General features: G+C 34.7%; 2 protein-coding genes across 5 annotated transcripts; one reads left to right on the top strand and one right to left on the bottom strand.

Annotated features, from left to right (window-relative positions):
* The first annotated feature begins 8,770 nt into the window (after positions 1-8,770).
* On the top strand, positions 8,771-12,644 carry LOC661001 (INO80 complex subunit D). Of its 4 annotated transcripts, none has more exons than XM_064355816.1 (8): positions 8,771-9,058; positions 9,206-9,361; positions 9,410-9,615; positions 9,665-9,819; positions 9,870-10,256; positions 10,307-10,466; positions 11,517-11,714; positions 11,763-12,644. In XM_064355816.1, exons 2-8 carry the CDS (start codon positions 9,327-9,329, stop codon positions 12,029-12,031), a joined length of 1,410 nt encoding a protein of 469 aa, XP_064211886.1. In that variant the 5' UTR covers positions 8,771-9,058; positions 9,206-9,326; the 3' UTR covers positions 12,032-12,644. The 4 variants fall into 4 exon arrangements, with proteins under 4 accessions (XP_064211886.1, XP_064211885.1, XP_064211884.1 ...); XM_064355815.1 differs by having other exon boundaries at positions 8,771-9,151; XM_064355814.1 differs by having other exon boundaries at positions 8,771-9,154.
* Stt3B (Catalytic subunit 3B of the oligosaccharyltransferase complex) lies at positions 12,645-16,690 on the bottom strand. Its single transcript, XM_967248.5, has 10 exons — positions 16,446-16,690; positions 16,178-16,396; positions 15,890-16,133; positions 15,202-15,400; positions 14,984-15,155; positions 14,755-14,933; positions 14,271-14,476; positions 13,941-14,218; positions 13,302-13,887; positions 12,645-12,877 (listed from the first exon to the last, which is right to left on the bottom strand). Exons 1-10 carry the CDS (start codon positions 16,613-16,615, stop codon positions 12,800-12,802), a joined length of 2,331 nt encoding a protein of 776 aa, XP_972341.1. The 5' UTR covers positions 16,616-16,690; the 3' UTR covers positions 12,645-12,799.
* Positions 16,691-16,773: the final 83 nt, after the last annotated feature.

Raw genomic sequence — 16,773 nt, 5'->3', positions numbered from 1 at the left:
TAAAAAAATTAAATATTCTTTAAGTTTGAACTTTCTTTTTTAAAGTGGTATAAAGTGGTTCTACTTTTCTAAAGTTTTTAATTTTTTGTAATGTTTTTTTTTGAAAAACGTGTTTATGTCAAAAAATCAAATTATTTCAAAAACAAAGCAAAATCGACCAATGACAATTTAGTTAAAAACATTAGTGTTGAGAACTATCAGAAAATGCAAAAAATATAGGTTGTTCGGAAACACCTGTACACTTGATAATAAAAAAAATATTTTCCAACATTGCTGGGACACCCTGTATGGAAAAGTCGCTTTCGTGGCAATTGTGATGACTTTCGATTTTTGCAACAAATCTGTTAACTCCTCATATTTGTTATTTTACATTTGAAATATTTATTTTAGTTGGAGCAAAGTAGCGGAGAGTCTTAATTTAAGATTTTCTATTTATTTTTAATTTCCTGAAATCGTGCACTTAATTTTTTCAAGTGGCGCATCCACCAATTTTTGTGTTGTTGTTTGAGGGTTAATTTGTGATTTCCACCCTTGGCCTATTTACTGTTAAAGTTAAAAATTGCATCCCATTTATTAGACTCTTGTTACAATTAATTACAGTTGGATAACCACAGTTTTCATCTTTCAGCCGAGATGTTTCATTAGTTATTTCTCCACCGTTTTCTAAACCAAATAAATGGACAAACATGCTCTGAATTTTTAATCTATTTTTTATTTACTTTTACTTGCATCAGAATTACATTACATTCCAGGCTCGTTTAATATAAATTAATATTCGAGAGAGAATTTTTTTGGTTTTTGAAAAAAATCACTATTTTTATACGCATTTTAATAGCGTTTTATAATTAAAATGCATTAAAATAAAATCCATAATGTTTGGTCAACAAATAGTTTTCGAGAAAATTGCAAACAAATTCAAAAATAGATAACTTAAAAACTTTTGGAAATTTGGCGATTTTCTCGACGTCAGTCGCTTCTCCGGATTGTTTTACATAAAATTAGACCAAAATCGTATCACATGTTTGCATAGTTTTGCCGAAATTGAGAAAATAAAAAAACTGAAAAATATAAAATTTCGTCTTAATTTGACGAAATTAATTGAGACAAAAAGTTGACTGCTTAATAAATTAAGCCAAAGTTAGGTAATTATCCCATAATTGCCCGAATATGAAAATAAAATAAGGAGAAAATGCGTCCAAATCGTATTTGGATAAATTAGCTCAAGGCCAGTCATTTCGTCCAATATTTACCCAGTTGTGAGAATTTAATTAAAAATAAATTAAGTAGAATTTAATAAGAAAATTCATCAATACGGAAATCAAACTCATTAAAGTCGAAGTCGAGCCATCCCAGTTCTTTTATATTAAATCGAAAAGCCAAGGTAATCCCAAAACAAGCAACTTAAACAGGAAATACGCAACATTAGGGAGCATCTTGCGAGCATTAACCTCCCGTTTTACGATATTTTTAAACCGATACGTTACAAAAACAAGGGTTGTGTCTCTAAATGACCCCAATCACCCTTAATTGAGCGAAAAAATCGGCTCGCAATTCCAACAATTCGTGTCAGATCGCACTTGGGATACTTGTAATCTTGTGTTTAAACAGCCACAAATCCAATTACAATTGAACTTTCAGCGATAGGAACGCAATTAAGCTTATTCGGCGAGATTTCATCAATTTGAGTGAGTCGTAAAAAGAATCAATAAGTCATAAATTGTAATAAACACGGGAAACGTGAAGTCGCTCGTATTTTTCCAGCGATAAGAGATCATTTCCCAAAAGTGTAGCAAACTTTAAGCTGTAATTCGCTCCAACTTGTCGCGTCTATATTTAAAGTTTGCGGGAAATGTGGCTTCAAGACAAATAAATTATTACTGCAATTATTCACTTTCAAGTCGGCTGTTTTAATTTTTTAGCAGGGGCGACCCGCCATGTTTAATTACGGCGGGTTTTAGCGCTCATAAGTTGGCAACACTTGAATGAAAGGTGTTTGCTTCAATCTCATTCAATTAAGTAACTAATCAGGCGTGGCGAAATGCTCAAGTAATTAATTTAGTAAGTAACTAGTTGACAAAAAATATTTGGTAATTTAGGAACATGAAAAATGAGAACATAAAAAATAACTAAAAAACAAAAAAAAAATTTAGACTGAAATTCTGAAGAAATAAAGTCGACTGAAAAATTGAGAAACTGAAAAAACTATGGATTTGGAAGAAGAAACACTAATAAATTAAAACATTATTTTTAAGTAAAAGCCAATACCAACACTAAGAAATTAAAAAGTTAAAATACTGGAAACTTTAAGCTCGAGAAATACTATGAAATTTTAAACTAAATGGTAATAAAAAAATTGAAAAAAATATCTTGCTTTAAATTAGGATTCAATTCAATTTAGGAATTTGGGAAAAATACAAAGGTGTAAAATATTTCCCTTTTTACCAAAACAAATTTATTTCTAGTTTTAAGAAAAGCTTTTAAAAATTGCAAATTAGTAAAAAAAGCCGGATTTTAGGGAAAAATTCCGGCTTCTCCTATAATTTTGTAACTAGCTGTTACTACTATTATTCGGCGCATCCATCATTTTTTATTTTTATTTTATTAGTTATTTCTTCTACATTTTTTAGCCTAAATAAATGAACGTTTTTCACACTTATGTTTAACTCTGTATATTTTAGTTATTTAGAAAAATGTACTGAAAAAAATGTCTGCCGCATCCACCATTTTTTAACTTCTATTTCATATTATCAATGAACAAACAAAATCTCAGTTATTAATCTATTTTGTGTTTATTTTACTTAAATTTGCAAATAAAAATAATATGTGGTTTTGACTTTTGATGAATAAATTAACACAGTGAACTTCATCAAAGTTGGCAAAAACGCACATTTTGCTGACGGCACGACTGTTTTAATTATTTTTCACCAAATCACTACTAAATAAAATGTTTCAAGTAAAAAAGTGAACATACAAACTGATTTAATTTCAACTACTAAAAGAGTAATTTAATAAATATTTTTTTATAAATCTACCTCTACATTTCCACTGATAAAACAACGGAACAAATCATCACACTTAAACTATGGATTTGGAAAAGAGAAACACTAATAAATTGAAACATTATGTTTTGAGTAAAAGCCAATACCAACACTAAGAAATAAAGCTGAAATACTGGAAACTTTAAGCTCGAGAAATACTATGAAATTTTAAACTAAATGCTAATAAAAAAATTGAAAAAAAATATCTTGCTTTAAATTAGGATACAATTCAATTTGGGAATTTGGGAAAAATACAAAGGTGTACAATATTTCCGTTTTTACTAAAACAAATTTATTTCTAGTTTTAAGAAAATTTTTTAAAAATTGCAAATTAGTAAAAGAAGCCGGATTTTGGGGAAAAAACCGGCTTCTCCTATAATTTTGTAACTAGTTGGTTTAAAAAAAAATGTTTCTAATAATGCTGTAACAAAGCCGGTATTTCGGCACAGTGCGATCAAATCTAATCTAAGCGGCACTAATTTGAGGCACAATTTATCGCTCGAAAGCATCGAATCAAGAGTTAGTCAAATACAAATCTAGTGAACAAAGCCCCCATTTAACGCAACAATTTGCAAAATCCGATTTATTTTCCCTAATTTAATCATAACCGAAGAATTCGCGTTATTGAAAACCCGAATTGAATTCGGCCGTAATTAATTTGAATGCAGCAGCTGTTGCCGATATTTTTCTCATCTATTTCCCGGATTAAAAATCGATAAAAGTCAATTAGCCAATTACGCGACACAACGCCAAATGAAAGCTAATGGCAGACTGAATAAACACGCTTTTTTCGCATATTTACGAGCCGACGTTGTTAAATATTTACGTTTTGCGGACGTGGGAATCGTTTTAATTACTTTTCCTAAGAGCGAATTAGAAATTTAAGTCGGTGAGAGTTGCTGATAAGCGGCGATCGATCTCTGGCGAAGGTCGTCCCGACTTTGGGCATAATTTACTCAAAAACCTTGTTTATGATGTATTTGAAGGAGCAGATGGTTTGTGTCGTTTTTATTCACTGACTAACGTCCTCTAAAGTAAATGTTTACGACACGGATACGTGTTGAAGAAATTACGATTCAAAAAATTTTACATTTTTGTTTTAATAAATTACGAGATAAAGTCGGGCTGACGGATGAATCGATGACCTTATCGCAATTTTTGCGCTAGATAGATTCACTTTTTGTGGGCCCTCTTCCGCGTCATTAGGCAAAATGAGACTTCCAGAGGCGGCGAAAGCTTAATTACATTCTATTTTAAAGGCGCTTCAAATTTTTAAGACAGTTTTTTTAGTTTATTTTAAAGAAATTGTTACTACGAACGTCTTAACGTCTCAGGATATTTTTTACATACAAGGTGATCCAAAAGTAGTTTTTCTTAGTAGCTGCATTAATCGTTGCCCTTTTGTTTAATTTGCAACTTTGTCAAATGTTTTGTAGACCGTACAAACCAAATTCAATCTAAATTGACCAAATGCCAAAAGTCTAACCTAAAAATCTATGCCTGAAGAGCTGTATCTCGTGAAAAAAGGCTCAAAAATTTTTTTGTCATACGAATTTTTGACAAAGATTATTTTTATCACTACATGAGAGATGGTCCGACAATGGTAAATAACACTGTATATTTTAGTTACTTAGAAAAAAATAAATATTATTTGGCGCATCCACCATTTTTTATTTTTATTTTATTAGTTATTTCTTCTACATTTTTTAGCCTAAATAAATGAACGTTTTTCACACTTATGTATAACTCTGTATATTTTAGGTATTTAGGAAAATGTACTGAAAGAAAATGTCTGGCGCATCCACCATTTTTTAAACTTCTATTTCATATCATCAATGACAAACAAAGTCTCAGTTATTAATCTATTTTGTGTTTATTTTACCTAAATTTGCGAATAAAAATAATATGTGGTTTTGACTTTTGATAAATAAATTAACACAGTGAACTACATCAAAGTTGGCAAAAACGCACATTTTGCTGACGGCACGACTTTTTTAATTATTTTTCACCAAATCACTACTAAATAAAATGTTTCAAGTAAAAAACTGAACATACAAACTGATTTAATTTCAACTACTAAAAGAGTAATTTAATAAATATTTTTTTATAAATCTACCTCTACATTTCCACTGATAAAACAACGGAACAAATCATCACACTTAAACTGTTTCAACATCTTAATTACAAGAAAGTAATTAAAACGAAAATTTAACAATAATGATTGACCCAGATTAACTGTGATTTAAATAAATTAAGTCCAATACTAATTAACACAATTAACGAGAATGTAATTAGAAATAAGTTAAGTAGTTTGGAGCAAAAAGGGCTCAACTAATTTTTTGTCTCAAGAATCGTTCAGACACTGATCAAGAATAACCCTGAATATTTTAGTTATTTAGGAAAATGTATTGTAAAAAATTGATCGGCGCATCCACCAATTTTAATTTTTATATGTAATTTTTTCAGTTAACAAACACGATCTGAATTTTTAATCCATATTTATTTATTTTAGTTAAATCTGTAATAAAAAATAATTTGCAGTTTAAATCTAGTTGCTAAGTGGTTTAACTAACTGCCAAAAAGTGAGGTTACCCTTGACGGACAAACTAACACAGTTAACTTTTTCTAAGTTGTCAAGACATTTCGCAGTTGGCAGGACTGATTTAATAATTTTTAAACCAAAATACAATTGATTTGACAAATTGTGACAATTTTGTCCAGTGTACGTATTTACGAAACTTAATTAAAAATAATTAAAGTAGTTTTTAATGAGGAAATGAAATAAAATCAAATTAAATTAAAGTAAATTAAACTTATGCAAGTTCCGTCGAAGTGTTTTATTTGTTTCTAGATTTTAATTAGGACACGAGTCGCCACTGAGCGATTTTTTCACTCCGCCTAAAATAAACCCTTGGATAAATAAACGTAAAAAATGTTATACAATAACGTAGAGATAGCAGAAATATTTATAACAATTATTCCGATTTATGGGAAAGCTGAACTCGACTCAAAGAATTTGCTTATTATTCCAAATCCACAAAACGCGTTATTTTTAAAGCGGTTTTAATTTTCTCATTAAAAATTCACGTGCGTGATTAGTTGGGAGAATGCAATCGTCACGCAAGCGAATTCTGTTCTTTTTTATTCAAAGTTCTGGAGTGTTCCAGATTGAGGTAAGAGTCTTTTGTCCAACTGGGGATCATTACCGCCAACAGTCATTAATCCCTCGGGATAACCAATTGCACAATTACGGGAACGTGCTAATTCCTGTCGATTTTTTCCGTTGTCGCCTTGATCGATAAGTTATAGTAAATGTGATTTATTGTGTTGCGCTGACATTGAGGAGTGACAAGGCTTGAAAACGAGCGAAATTAATTGAATCGCTGCGGATATAGAGGACAGGAGATGGATCCGATTGTGAATTACCGAGAAATTTTGATTAACAATTAAATTTAAATGTTTGCCAGTGTTTGCGAACTTGTAATTTCAAACCGAGTTTCAATTTACTCAAGAAAGTTTCAATAAGTGAAAAGTTTTAATATCGGGTATGCAAGACTGTAAAGCCATTCAAGGCTTTTTACGCAACTTTTAATAACATTTGTTCCAGTCAATTCAACAAGTTGGAACAGCGTCAAAACGCTGATTATTATAAATGAAGAAAGATGATTATGCTAATGCAACTTTTTGCCATTAAAACCTTTTAATCAAGAAAATTAATTTGCAATTTATTTAAAACTAGATCACACTAAAAAAAAATAGCTTTTTTAAAACAGATTTGAACAAGAGAGTATCTCAACTGGTTTCAATTTTTTTGCTTGTGTGGTACGACTGATTATTTTCAAGGTTGGTAATACTGCAAGCTACAAAAGAAATTTCAATATATTTTTTTGAATATCTAAAAAATGTAAAAAAATAGTTTGAGACATTTGCAAATTTTATTTATTATTATTATTATTATTATTAATTATTATTATTATTATTATTATTATTATTTTCTAGTTTTTTTATTATTAATTATTCTGAAAACTATACTAAATGATTATGTTAAAAACACTTCCAAATTTTCCAAATTCTTTTAGACTCCACTGCTCTGTTTTTTTTTTTTAAATTCTATTATAGTTTCGTTCAGAATTTTTCTGTTTTTTTTAGCTTTGTTTTTGTAGGAGACCTTAGAAACACAGTTTTCTTATTATTATCAACAAAATATTCGTAAATAATAACATTAAAAATTCTTTATGTAATCGTGGAATTCACCTGGTTTTTGAATGATTTCTAAATATTTTTATAATTCACCAAAATTATTACTTATTATTATTTATTATTTTGTAGTATTTTTTAATAAACATTACTTTTTCGAAGATTTCTCTTTTAGATTCGCACTTTACGCTTCAAAATTCTTCATTTCTTTGTTTAGATTTTTTTCAAGTATTCTTTAGTTTTATTTCTGTTCTAGATTTTTTTTGAAATTTTTCATAATTTAAGATGGTATTGGGAAAACATTTGTAGCTGAATTGAAAATTGAAAATTCCCAATGCTTTTAGATAAATTTCTTATTAGAAAAGCAATAACCAGCCCGAATTTTAATAAAAATCTGGGCAACGCGTTGCAAATTGAAGCAATTAAGTGATTAAAAAACGGAGAAAGGGTTTTATTAAAGTTTTTATCACAACAAAAAATGCAATTTGACTACGAAATGGTGGAAGTTTAATTCAAGCCCAAATATTTACCGAAGCATTTGGAACTAGTAATTCAAACACCGCCTTGAAATGCAATAATTCGTTTAATAATAAACAATTTTGCCCGTTTTGAAGTTTGATTTCGCCCTTCATCCTTCCTTATTAGATCCCGACTCGAATTATCATTTTCCTTAATTAATCATAAATATATGTCGGTCGTTTCTTTTACGACCAATCGTCCCAAAGCACACAATACCAAGTCCAATATTGCGTGTACGAGTTGTTTGCCGTCGTGGAAAGCTTTCAGAAAAGAGCAATATGTGTTTGATCAGTCCGTGAAACGAATCGACTGTTTAAAGAGCTTTGATGTTGCAAGCCTTGCGTAATAATGCCCTTAACTTATCAAACCCTGTCTATTAAAGACGGGGAAATCGATTCCTTTGTATCGAAGGAGGGAGATTTTTACACGACGGAACTTGAGCAATAAATCGACTTGTCGGAGTTAATTTAAGTTAATTTAACTTGGCGAACATCTCGATTATACCGCGATCCGGGATTAAACACTCGGAGTGGAAGGAAACATTTAAATATTTGGCGATAAAACACGCGCTTATCTTTTCGAGAAATTGAACAAATGGGACAGATCCACCGCATTATTGCCCACTGACCCGTTCGCCAAATCGATGAAAAAGGCGCTTTCAGGCACTTGATTGATGCCTCTTCCAAAAACCAAAAATATTTTTATTGTAAACATTAGAGTTGTGATATGTAACAAAAAATGTTCGTTATTATTTATTAAATTCCACATCGAGTGGTATAAAATAAACAGGGTTGGAACCATCTTTGACTTTTATTTCCGGGGAGGACGAAGACGCTTTATTTGAACGTCGTTTGGTGTCTTCACTTTTATTTTTACGTCGTTTAATCAACCGATTGAATTTGGCGCCGCTGAATTTAAAAATCGGCTTATTTACCTCCAGCACTGCCACCTTATCGCCGCTTATGCAACTAAATTGAGCGGGACTTTGACCTCGTGTTAATTTTTCGTGCCGTGGTGCGTTTCCACGATCGGATTTAATTAGATTAGGTTGCAATTAGCCGGCGCTGTGTTTGTTGTGCATTAAATCATCTCGTGTTGTTGTTATTTGCGGCAATAATAGTGCGAGTTGGGGATTTTCGCGGCGCTTAGTCACGTTGGTACTGACAGTTTTTATAGTTTTTGTCATTTGTCAAACAAAACATATTAAAGTTTATTAGAATTTTTCCAACAATCCTCTGTAATTAATTTTTTTCGTTGCTGAAGTACCGAAGATTCGTTCGTTTCGCATATTTTTTGTACAGCAGGTGTGGCTTGAGTGCATTTATGTTGAGATTTTTTCGTGTCATAACCTTATATGACCTGTCAAGTAAACTTTTACTAAATAAGCTGATTATGTTGTGGTAAATTGGATTAGATGTGTGTTTTTGTGACAGAAACGTGCGTTTTTTCAGATGCGATGCCCGTGGGGGCTTTTGCGTGCTAGTTGGGCGAGTTACATGGGAAAACATTGATGTAGTTACAATGGTAGTAAAATGTATATAACTAGCTGTTATTTCACTTAAAAACCGTAAGATGTTCAATTCAGGGATTAAAGGAAATCAAAGGTGCGTATTTTGCGGGGTGGTCGATTGTTTTGTCACGGGGGCTTGCATGTGTAACGGGTTAGTTCCGCCAACTAGGACTGTAAATTACAATAAATTAGTCAAGTCGCTAGGGACTAAAGACACGTACAATAATGACAAAAAATTGGAACCAACTTTTAGAAACATGGGATTCCCCCATTCCGACCTTGATACCAAGGTGAAAATCGAATTCGACGAGGAGGAAATCGAAGCTAAAGTTATTAGTCCCAGTATTATAGGTAGCTAACTAAAATCGGCGCCCGTTCCTAGTGCTTTAATTTTTCTCAGGTTTAAGTGATGATAAAACGCACAAATCGCCTCCGGTGAAGCCCCGACTCAAGTCCGGCAGTCGTGCCACCCACCACGAGACCCTCCAGCGGATAGATGACATCCGGGACTTTTACAACCACTACCAGCACCACTGGTTCAGTCCGAGTCTTGAAGTAACTAAACCCCGTTACGTTGGTAGCACTTAACCATTTTCCCTCCCTAGAAATTCAAACTGGAGGACCGCTCTCGCGAGGAGCGGATCGAAATCACCCGGCACGAATTCCTGCGTCATTTGCAGCAGATCGTGCGGAGCAACGTCGGCAAGCCCCATGAGCCCCACTCGGGGCCTGCCGCGCCCCCGAAGGTCCACCGGCACCCGCACCAAGCGGGCTATGACCGGCTCGTGGCACCCTTGATTTGTCAAGTGGAGAATTGTTTCCATGCGGCGTTGCCATGCACGCGTCATTGCACGCTGCATATTATGTTGAATAGTGAGCAAGTTTTGTTTGGTTATTGTACGGCCAAGTTTGCCGATAATACGCAGTGTTCTGTACCTGTTTTTGATATAACGCACGAGTTGCCACTGTGTCCCGAACATGCCCGAAAAAGGGTTAGTGGCAGGCGGGTGCAACCGATTTGTTTTTAATTTTGCGGTTTTAGGATAATTATAAACTGTATCAAGAAGCGAAACCAAAGAAACTAAGGAAGAAGGTTAAACCGTCGGCGATGATTCGGCCGCAAAAACGCAATAAAAAGAAAAAGAAACCGAACAAAACACCAGAAACAACGACACCAAGTGCAATAATTAATATTCCGGGCGGTAAGTTTGGGAAAAAATGACAATTATTGTCTTTTCACTGGGAAAAATGCATTGTTTTGTAAGAGAATGTGTAATTGAGACAGTAAGCTGTGACTCAGTGTTGCCATACGCGATCAAACGACACAAGCCGACTATTCTTTAAAAAGATAATATAATAAAAAATTTATTTTCTAGTAGGTTGTAAATAACTAGTTTAAAGGATGGGTATGAAATTACAGTCTTTTAAATCGTCTAATTTTTTGCGTTGTTTTCGCTTTTAATATCCGATGACGGTGGACCATATGAATAAAGTTTAATAAATGCTTCTACTTATAAAAGTAAAAGATAGGCGTAATTTATATTTTATCAGAAAGAAAGAGAGAAAAATGTAGTAAGTATCAAAAACTTCTTATTTCTGATAGAATTTATTTTCTGTTGAGCTCAATTTTTAAAAATTGTTTCATAGGAATTTATTTAGTGTTTTCCTCAAAAATTTAAATTCAAATAATTTTGAAATTTTACTCCCCAAATTATGGAAAATGAACCGTCCAAAGCTGAAATATTTGCTGAGAGGGTCATTTTTATTGATAACATATTATATGTATTACAAAGAATTTAGCTTAAGACTCGTCTTGCTTAAAGCAATTTTAAGCCTTGTTGAGTCTAATTTGAAGAAAAAATGTTGTATTCAACTAGGTTTCGAGTAAATCTGTTCATTTATTTCACCTCGTGAATGATAAACCACTCGTTAAATAAATATCTGTAACTTTAGAATACAATTGTAGGTAATATTGGCAAATTTAAACACTTCAGTATTCTAAAAAAAGTCAAAACTGAAATATCTCTTACAAGCGTCCGCGTCCGTTGTTTCTCTCATAGTAAAAAAAAGTGTGACAGTATTTTAAATAGTAGTGTTTTATTATTAATGTGGTTTTATTTACATTCATTGCATTACATTTAACATAACGTATTTTTTGCGTAATGTGAAAGTAGTAGTTAAATAACGACCCCATTGTTCTTATTTCCGGAAATTGTAATTTTCTAACGGTCTGAGCCAATATTTGTGTGCAGATGTGGGCGAAATCGTGCACGCAGCCTCGCCCGAGCTCGAGGAAGACATGCACATGGTCGACCAAGTCCTGGGCTTGAACGAATCGGACGCGCTCGAGCAAGTCCTAGAGACACAAGCCTCCCACTTGCTCGAAGAGACCGACATCAGCACGGTGCTGAGTACGATCCAGGTGGACGAATTCAGCGACTTTTTCGCAGGTGGTTATTTCCGCCAGGCGTTCGTTTGTGCATAAATTTGTGTTTCAGTGAACCGGAACGGGGAGTACGAGCCGTCGCGCGAGGAGGCCGAGGAGCTGGAGAAGGCGCTCGCGGCCGTGGACAACGACGTCAAGTCGCTGGAGAAGCTGAGCCAGTCGCAGGGCTTGCTGGACTCGCTGCTGGACGAGCACACGTTGGCCGAGTCGCTCGTCCAGATCCCCGATGTTTTTCACAACGGCTATGCGCCCTGTGGTGATAGTATGGTAGCACAAACGTCGTCCTTTCTCTTGCCGGTTGAGCCACAATCTCATTCTTAATAGATGATTTTCAAGGGATTTTTTCACCTCGACAGTACAAGCTATTTTAGGGTGACGGCTGGTCGGTGTGTGGTGGGCGAGTTGAAGACTGAGGCCAGTTGTTACGAGTGCAATGCAGGCTAACGGTTTTTCAGATTGTCTTGGATTTTCTCCTAATTGTATAGTAGTGTCAATGGACTTTTGTTCGATTCAATCAAAATGTTATTTATTTTTTATTTATTCATACCCCCACGAAATTTGGTACTATTTATATTATTTTTTATACACGTTTATTTGTATTTCTTGTGTTAGGTGATCACGCGTCGGACGAATTGTCAAACTGGAGGTGTTTTTCAAATCATTTTGTACAATAATTTTAGATAGTATTTTGTAGAACAATGTTGTGAATAAAAATTCATCTTGTAAAAAACGATTGGATTTATATTTTGTATTGAGGAATCTTCCACGCCGCAATAAGGTTGACAAAGGCCTTTTCGTTTCAAACAAACAAAAAACCGATTTGTAACCGCTACAACCATTTACTAAGTGTACGTGTAGTTTCTTAAGTTGTTTATGTAACAAACTCAACTGTACATACTAGGATAAACAAATGTTAATAAAAAAATACAACCAATTTCACAAAGTGATGTTTAATGTCGAACAAAACACTTTACAGTGCAAAAAGATTTATTACCTTTATTTTACACAGTTATCACAAGTGAAAAACCTTCTTTTCTGGCAGAACTAAATCAACAAAACTCTTCGTTCCAAACAACTAACAACAACTACTTACGCCTGTTTTGACAGTCTTTTGCCCTTCACGATGACTGGCTTGTTTTTAATTGTACCCTTTTTGCGTTTGGTGCTCTGAAAAAGTTAACATTTGTTTATAAACTGACGAACATAATTTTCAAAAAAACTCTAAACTCTACAAAGTATTGAGAGTTCTAATAAAGAAATCGCGATCAACTTTGTTATTTTAAATAAGAAGCTATGCTTTTTATGACATTTTTGGATTATCTGAGCTATTTTGAGGAAGTTTTCGTCAGCTCTCCCTATACTTAAGGCCAGCTGTTTTCGAAGTATTTAGAATTTTTAAAAATTTTTGGATTTGCACCGTTCACCTCAAAAATCAATAACTTTGCCATTTCTTAAAATTTAGAAATAGTTTTCGGCTCATTTAAACCTCACAATTTTAAGATCAAGTTTGCAGAACTTCAAACACCCATAGCTTACAATTTTAATAATTTCTGCATTGGTGCAAAAAATGCTTTTTCAATTTTTTGCTTACCTTTTTCGATACGAAATTCTGGCTTTTGACCACCCGATTCGCCACGGGAATCCTCGGCCTATTAAACTCGTCTGGTTTCTTCACCCTGTATACCCTCACGAGCCAATGCTCAGTCGTATACGCCTCCTCCAGGTAGGTAAGTTGGAAATCTTTATTACCAATAATTGCGTTCCTGGTTCTATCATACCCAGCCGGTGTACGATAATCCAACTTCAATTCACCAAATCGATAATAACTCAACTTATACATGAGTGAATTTAACAGAGTTGGCGCCCCTTCAGCATCCACTCTAAACTCGCCATGTTCCGTAAAATAATCACTCTCTCTTATATCTTTGGGATGTTCGCCTTCTGCGATCCGCACCATCCACAAAAACTTGTTAATATCATCGCCCGAATAGCCAATCACACCGCCGAAGATCACTAGGACGTAGTCCACATCAAGGGCGGTCATGATCTCGTAAGCTGCGCTCTCATTGGACGACATTGCCTTCCCCACCAGGGCGATGTGACTGTTGTTCCACGTGTTATTGTCAACTAACGTCGTCCGATTGGCCATTCCTGCGATCTGATACCCGTAATCCCACCTACACAATTAACCCGTGACTTGGCAATCAACCAATCCGAAATTATTATTTACCAACTCATCACTCTCGCTTCGTCGGCTGTATTTTGCGACAACCAAAAGTAAGCTTCGCGAAAATCGTCCAAAATCTGACGGGAACCGTCACTTCCGTATGATGCTAGGACGATACTTGGGCTTGAATAAGCATTGCTAGTGACCCAAGTACAATGTACCGCAAACAACATCAACAATAACATTATGACAACGGTAACAATGCTACGTATATTTGGACCGATTCCGTCCGATTCTTTGTTCTGCTCGTGTTTCATTTTTGGCACACGGCCGGCAACGGCCTAACAAAAAATTATTTATTCTAAAATAATTGGTAAAAACTTGCTTACAAACCTTGTCATATAATCGACGATTATTTGGAGGTGATTGTTCATCATCGTCACTATCTTCGTTACGTGGAGTGTCATCTTCGCGTAAAAATAGCTCCAAAAGACCGGAAAATGCTATTCCGCTCAAAATGCACACCACAGGTGTTAGGGTTAACATGAGACGGACCATAACGCCGGCGAAATAAACCGCACTCAGGGCGTACAGAATCACTACAAGATTTTTCGTAAAACAGAGTCCAAAATACATAAATTTTGCCGTTTTTGGCCCACAAAAAAATTACTCGAAGAATATTGTAAATATTCTGACAAAATTCGAGTGAAAAAATCCAAGATTTACCGAAATTATTCGCAGAAAAATGTGGTTAAATATTCGCAGATTGTGGAAATAACACCATTCTTAAATTTATTTGGTGAATTTTTCGCTAATTTTTAACGAAATTCATTTTTTGGGCCAGTATTTTCAACAAAAAAAAATTCCTTTTGCTTACCGAAAACCCTCTCGTCGTTCACATTTTTGATACAGTACCACAGACCAGCGGGAAAAGTTGCAACTAAAATATGCAAATCAAAGAAAAACGAGAACCAAGTGGTCGGTTGATGTTCAGAAACCGACGCAATTATTGGAATATGAATTTTAGCATATCCAGTATCCCACAATGAATAAAACCTGAAATTAAATTATCACAAAACAAAAATTTACATCACTAGTTCAAATACCGGCCACTCCATGGTGCAATATACCCAGCATAGGTCAGTCCTACCACTGTTAGAAAAACAACACCTGCCGATATTAAACCACCAAAAATCACCAACGACTTAAACTCAGACTTTGAGAGCATCGTTTGTAGGTATTTTAGCGTCGCAACGGCGAAAAGTAATGCAAAAACACCTACAAAAAGTAAGCAAACATAAAAAATTGCTTGATTGTTTGTTACCAGAAGCCGCCATGTGTTCGCTGGTACGAATGGGTTGGAACCCAACAAATGGTATCTGCATGGAGCAAATCAACCCAAGTATGTAGAAAGTGGTGTAACTGGTAAATAATCGGTTCGAAAATCGTCCCATCAGAAGGAGGACAAACACATGAAGCGGGATTAGATTGATGATGAACACGTAGCCTCCCCATGCGGAGACCTGGGGAAAAACCGGGTAAAATCAGGGTTTCCCCCACTGCAGATATGTCGCTTGATATGAAACATCAACGATAATCAATATCACTTTTTAAAATAAATTTAGTAATGTAAATTTTATTTTTTTTTGTTTTTTGTTTTTTTTTATTTATCGCCAATTGAGAAAATTTATTTCTGTGTTGTGTTTTGTATTTTTGTGTTTTATTTTATATTTTACTGTTTTCTTTTTGACTTTATTATAAATATTTTGCTACAAATTGTAGCAGAAGAAGATGCCACCAAGGCAAGTGTTGATTTTTCCTTATTTATTAACGACATTTCAGTTGCAATTTCTTAAAAATGATGTTTAATTTTTTATATTATTTACCTATATTTGGGATAAAATTAATGTTATCAACTCAAAGTCAAAACAAATAAATAAATATCTATAAATATCGTAAATTATGGGTATAATATGAATATCATGATATTGCCAACCCTGCTTGCTACTCACCATATAAAAGTACGAAAGTGCCGCTGCGACGGCCCAAAACACCGACCCCGTCTTCACCGACTTAATCCAGAGGAAATAAGTGAATTGAAGTGCGAAAATTGCGATACCTTCATTATCGTAACTTCCGGCAACAGAACGACTGATGTATCCAGGCACAATGGCAATAAAACACGCCGCGAAAAGGCCGGCCCCCGCCGACCACAGCTCCTTGGTCAGAAAGTAGGTCGAGATGGCCGTGAGGCCGCTACAACCCCCTTAGAAACCACCCAACACACCTAACCCACTCACCTGAAGATGGGGGCCAGGAACACACAAATATCCCTAATATGTACATTGATGTTCAATAAATGCAACACGTAGTGTATGCTCCCTGACGTGATCATCAATCCGGGGTACACCGTGCCCCCCACGATGCGCCCCAAGGGGTACCAGGCGCGCTCATCAAACCAGTTCAAAAAATTGTAAAAGCCGTGTTTGACCATGTACGCCGTGGCGCGGTAATTGAACCTGAAGCAAAAGTAGCTAAAGGGGCGAAAATAGTAATGGGGGACCTCACCATGGATCAAATTCGTGAATTATGCTTTCGAAACGGATCACGGCGAAGAGACGGGACGAAAAGCCGGCGATCCATGCCAGGAGGAGAACGACGAAAATTATAAGACTGTTTATTCCGGTTTTACTATTTATTTTGGTTAATTGGGACTTTTTCGAACCGGCTTGAGCCATTTTTGACAGGTAAAAACATGACACGCATACACACACTCAGAGGTTACTTGATGAGGCAGGCGGACGATTCTGATTGGCTGGCTCGAGACAAGTTGGCGATTTTGCTAGGGATTTCCGTTTTGCACCAAGGGCCCCAAATATTTATTCAAATTATTTAT

Source organism: Tribolium castaneum, chromosome 3 (genome assembly GCF_031307605.1).
Source record: "Tribolium castaneum strain GA2 chromosome 3, icTriCast1.1, whole genome shotgun sequence".
Classification (NCBI taxonomy): Eukaryota; Metazoa; Arthropoda; class Insecta; order Coleoptera; family Tenebrionidae; genus Tribolium; species Tribolium castaneum.
The sequence above is the reverse complement of the archived record's forward strand: the minus strand, read 5'-3'. Positions and strand labels throughout refer to the sequence as shown.